The sequence below is a fragment of the Polistes canadensis genome, unplaced genomic scaffold (assembly GCF_001313835.1).
Source record: "Polistes canadensis isolate GaletaPanama2010 unplaced genomic scaffold, ASM131383v1 scaffold_135, whole genome shotgun sequence".
Lineage (NCBI taxonomy): Eukaryota > Metazoa > Arthropoda > Insecta > Hymenoptera > Vespidae > Polistes > Polistes canadensis.
This window is the reverse complement of record NW_014569682.1, coordinates 256,999-262,399: the sequence shown is the minus strand read 5'-3', so window position 1 is coordinate 262,399 and position 5,401 is coordinate 256,999. Positions and strand designations below refer to the sequence as shown.

General features: G+C 32.6%; 1 protein-coding gene across 6 annotated transcripts in view; it reads left to right on the top strand.

Annotated features, from left to right (window-relative positions):
• The window catches only part of LOC106788333 (homeotic protein distal-less), a 91,269-nt gene that overhangs the window by 7,907 nt on the left and 77,961 nt on the right, over positions 1-5,401 (top strand). For 3 of the 6 annotated variants that reach the window (XM_014751504.1, XM_014751505.1, XM_014751501.1), the window contains exon 2: positions 2,019-2,242. In XM_014751504.1, coding sequence (XP_014606990.1) covers positions 2,019-2,242 — 224 coding nt within the window. Of the gene's footprint in view, positions 1-2,000; positions 2,243-5,401 lie in introns of all 6 variants that reach the window. The other 3 variants (XM_014751500.1, XM_014751499.1, XM_014751502.1) reach the window with 1 other exon arrangement.

Below are 5,401 nucleotides of genomic sequence, written 5' to 3'. Positions count from 1 at the left end.
GGGAGGGGGAAGGGGAAGGGGAAAGGGAAATACTATGGCGATGTTAAAACGGTACTCACCGATTTTCCGTACTCATGATGAACGTATACTTTTACAGATACAGTGGTTTCGTCATATAACCCGTTTCTAATTAACGCGAGTTTACTCGTAATCGATAATAATATACCTTTTTTATTTTATCTTTCTTTCTTTTTTTTTATTATTGGTTTCATTTATTCTTTCAATAGTTCGTTAGTCGATCTATAATCTCGAAATTGTATTAAAAACTTTTCTTTTTTAATGAAGATCTGTGGGTTCGTACATTTTGTTATCTAAAACGATATTTATTGTTCACACATATTTTTAAATAAATTATATTTTGTATTATTATTGAAATTATTTATTATATATGAAACGAATTAATTATACACACAAATTCTTTAAAAAGTTTCATATATTAATGTGTGACGTACAAATGAATAAGATTATTTTCTATAGATTTTCACAACGATTACATTCATTTTGTCTTTTAAAAATAATTTATTAAGTTGATCAGTAAATTTGTTGTTTAAATGTTTAAAAATAACTGTCTCTCAGTTTTGTAATTACGTAAATAAATCAATGTAATAGTACAAGGAATGAACAGATTGTTCTATAATAGATCATTGTATACATTTTTGAGGTTAGAAACTTCGAAGAAAATGTATAAAATGTCCGAACGAAATATATTAGGAATGTCCACTTTTGTATTAGAAACTTTATCCTGTTACAATAACTTTTTTTTATTGCTATTAATTCTAGGAACGAGATTTATTAAATAAAAATACAATTTCAAATAATTGAAGAGGAACAATAAAAAATAATCGACGTGTTATAAAAATATTTAATAAAAAGAACATAAAAACAGATCGTGCACAAATTTGGCGAATGTTAATTTTGATTAAATTAGAAAAGTAAAGATGTGTATTAAAATTGAACGTGTAATAATGAGAATAAAAAATTATGGAATAATTGAAGTAAAAAAAAAAGAAACATAGTAATAGATTGGAAAAAGAAATAGAAAGAAAAATGGAAACTAGTGAAGTATAGTAGATGAATGAACTATGATGATCGTTGGCATATACAATACTACTATACGGGCTTTTGCCTTTCGGAGGGAATGACACGAGCGCCGGTCATAAATCACGATGATCGTTGCTCTAACCCACGTTTACGTCCGGCCGCGCGACCGCAAATTACGCTTTAATTAATAATCGCGCTAATTATCACGGGGAAAGGTTCGGTATGCGAACCTCTCGCGTAACTCCTCGACGTTAACTCGATGTTTTGTCGCGCTTGACATCTCAATGAACTTAAGCAAACCACGAATAATAATACTATTAGCTTGTCGATTTTACGATCAAAGATTAAAGCTGTCGACATAGTTTTATGATTTTTAATATCAATTTTGTAAGATATAAATCAATGATTTTCAGAATACATACGATCGTTTTCTGATTGATAAAGAACGATTAAATATTGTGTAAACAATTATTCTTTCAAATAATATTTAACCGATGATAATATATTGGATATATTGTTTATAAGGTTTTAGGTTATGTTAATCGTACATTGGAATTTAATAAAAGTTTTTCAAAATGATTCTTATTAATGTAATACGGTTTCTTTTCTGTCGTACTTCAAAAGGGGAATCACTCTTTTATATTGAAATATACTTTTGTTAATTACTAGATATCCCTAGATAATACGCGCCATCTACGTTGAATTGGTGCATTGATTAGTGCCAAATTTAACATTATGAAAGTTATCCGAAATATATATACAATCAAATGGAACTATCGGTGAATAATATTGTAAATTATTAAAAAAAATTAATAATATTTAATCGATATGATATATTAAACAAACAATCTCATTTAAGTTTATTAATTTAGAAATTGAAAAAGGGATGAAATTTTTTAGTTCAGTTTCTCTTTAGTTCGTATACCAGAAATGACGAGGATTCTGAAAGTTGATGTTAGGGTGGTGCATGTTCGCAGACCTCTCGCCATTGGGCGACAAGGGTGGAAGTCTGGTAGATGAACTTGGAGGTGGTGGTGGTGGTTCACTGAGGAATGGCAAGGGTAAAAAGATGAGAAAGCCGAGGACCATCTATAGCAGTCTGCAACTTCAGCAGCTGAATAGGAGGTTCCAAAGAACACAGTACCTGGCATTACCAGAAAGAGCAGAACTTGCAGCAAGCCTTGGACTAACTCAAACGCAAGTAAGTTTTATTACCAATTAATTTATCCATGAATAATAATTTATCATAATTGATAATAATGACAATAAACATTAAATTAAACAACGAGCAAATCGTTGAAGGATAATTCTGAAACCGAAAAAAAAAAATAATAGGAAGGTGCGTTAACCCTTTTCTGTTAGGTATAGAAAATAGAGTATCAAATTGCAAGGACTCAGTATATCGCGTAACAGGATCCTGAATGTATAGCATCTGTCAGCATTATCGGCACAAATGACTTTAGTAAATCACCAATCTGCCACGCCCTGGACATCGGGGATAGGGTTGCTGAAGTGTCCAGTGATTCTAGTAGAGGGTAGGGTGTTGGTCATCGTAGTTGTAATAACAAGCAGGATCCATAAATTTTACTCTTTGCTACTTTTCCATGGTAGATACACTCTACGTATAGTAATATCTTTTATCTATCCCTCAGTTTTCTCGAGAGAAGAAAAGATCTTTCTCTAATTATCTATCCTTCATGGTTTCCAATGAACGATTTATTATAAAGAACGTTGAGGAGGTAATATCGAGGCACGTGAGCCAATTAAATATATTTATCTCACTCCTCATTCTTGTTTCCTATCTATCCATCCTTTCCTATACCAACACCCTACCAACATCCCAACCAGTTTCATGATTTCGATCTTAACGATATATACTAGGAAGGAATTCTTTTACATTGGAGAAACTATTTCCTAGGATATCACCAGGAAGATGTCCTCGTTAGATTCATTTTTATAATTACTAGTCCATGTGTCAAGAAGACGAATATGGTCTATTAAAAAGTTCATCTTTTTATTTTTAACTGTTTTTTTTAAAATGTAAATATGTGTGTATGAGTGTGTTAAAATGTTACTAGTATCCTAATTGTATCTGTATATGTAACTGTACACAGGATATTTTTTGTACAAATGTTTGCAATATCCTAACAAGTGTTCCTTGCTTCTGGTTGTGTATGCGTGTTTGTGTCTGTGTATAACTGCGTATAGCGTAATCACAGGATAACTGGCTGTCGTAGCTCGTTGATGTCGTTGCAGGGGGTCTCGAACCGGATAATTTCATTAGCTCGAGCACCGCGGGAGCTTGTCCCCCCCGCATGGAAAGAATCGAGCTGATGAGCGATCGCGCGCTTCACTTGTTTGCAAAACATCCGACCGATATAGAATCTTCCCTTATTTGAATCATTGCCTGGATACAAACTTGACGATATTGCTTCTTTCTTTTTTGTTTTTTATTTTTTGTTTTTCTTTATATCAAACTATCGAGACTTTATTTTAAACAATTTTCGTTTGATATTATTGATTGCATTCTTTATTATTGCAAACATATTAACATTATTATTTTCATTCTACAAATGATTATTTATATATAAATAAATTAGATCAAGGTAAATGATCGATTAATATATAATTCATTTGGAATTAAAAGTCATTACGATTAAAATTCTAAAAAATAGTATTTATATATTTATAAACACTTTTATATATTTCAAATAATATTTTCTTAAACGTAATTGAAAGACACAATATTTTTGATATAAGAATATTTTTATCTAACCATAAAACGAGATGAAATTAATAAAAGATTAATCATGTATATATTTATATCATAAAACGCGAAAGGATATAACATAACCTCTAATATTATTCCTCATCTAAAGTATAAGTCTAAGATTGTCGGTGGTAGAAGCATGCATAATTCGTAATCACCCAATCAAGACGTAGGACGGTAAAATAAGCGCTGTTGGGTTTTCGCTACCGTCGGGTTTCTTGTCATCGCAAGGGAACACAACATGGCGCCTCTCTTTCTTCGGACCCTTCCATCATCCTCGTCCACCTTTTTTCTTTCCTCCATTCCCACTTTTCGTATAACCTTTCATTTTACTTTCAAGTACGTATAACCTATCCAAAAATAAAATAAAAAATAAAGAAAAAAAAACAAAAAAGTAACCAAAAAGATACCGAAAAAAAATGAAAAGCAAATAAAAAGAAAAAGAAACAAAAAAAGCAACCGAAAAAAACCGAAAGAACGGATCGAGTTGAGGTCACGCATCTCTTTTTCAACCGAAAGCTTCAATTTGAGGACGTGGTAGCGTGTTTCGTGTCGGAACAGAACAGAACGGAACGGAATTGAACAGAAATAAAGAAAGAGAAGAAAAGCTTCTGCTGCTGTTGCTGCTGCTGCTGCTGTTGTTGCTGTTGCTGTTGGTACGCGCAAAATACGTTCAACGTACACTTATACACACATAGAAAGTAAAAAAATAATAAAAAAAAAAGAAAAAAGGAGAGGGTTAACACACAGTCATCTCTCTGCGTTCCTGCCACGTACCTTGGGCGTGGTGCTTCCTTTTTTCTTCCTCTTAGTCGACTAACATAGCTGATCTCTCCTCATTGGCCCCGAGAATGCCAACGCGTCGAGAACGAGATTCGAAAGTCGCAGGAGGGAACAACAAGAAGAAGAAGAAGAAGAAATGCACGTGAAGGGAATTTCAAATTTTCGATTTTCCACCATTCAACGATAAACTTCTCTTTACTTACCCCCCTCCCCACCCCTACACCGCCAGTTTCCACTCTTACCTTATTTCAACATCCCCATCTCTTCCGTTCACCCTCTTTCAACGTCATCGATCGAATTTTCTTTTTTTTTTCTTCTTCTTTTTTTTTTTAATATATATATATATATATAGGGAAAGAAAGTTTGCGTCATTTAAAGTGTAATGTATGAACCCGACACACACATCATCGATCGATATTATTCTTCTTTTTCTTTTTTTTTTCTTTTTTTTTTCATATGTATGCTTCCTTCATGTTATGAACATAAACGCTCCTTAACGTTTAGCGATCGTACGCGTGTATGCATCCTGAGTTTACAAACAGGGGTGGTTTTTCTGATGAAATATTGTTCACGGGGCAACGGGAGGGGGGGTGGGGGTGAGGTTTACTCGATATGTGTGTTATTTTTTCTTCTCCTTTTGTTTCTTTTTTCGTTCCTTAGATTCGATTGACAATTGTGTTACGAATTTCTAGTTTTGTTTATCTTGTAGATCATTTATTTTTTTCTCAAGATTTATTCCATGGAATTGTAACCTAAATATTATCGATTAGAATGAAAATAGAAATGAAGTAACATATTTATTCTGTA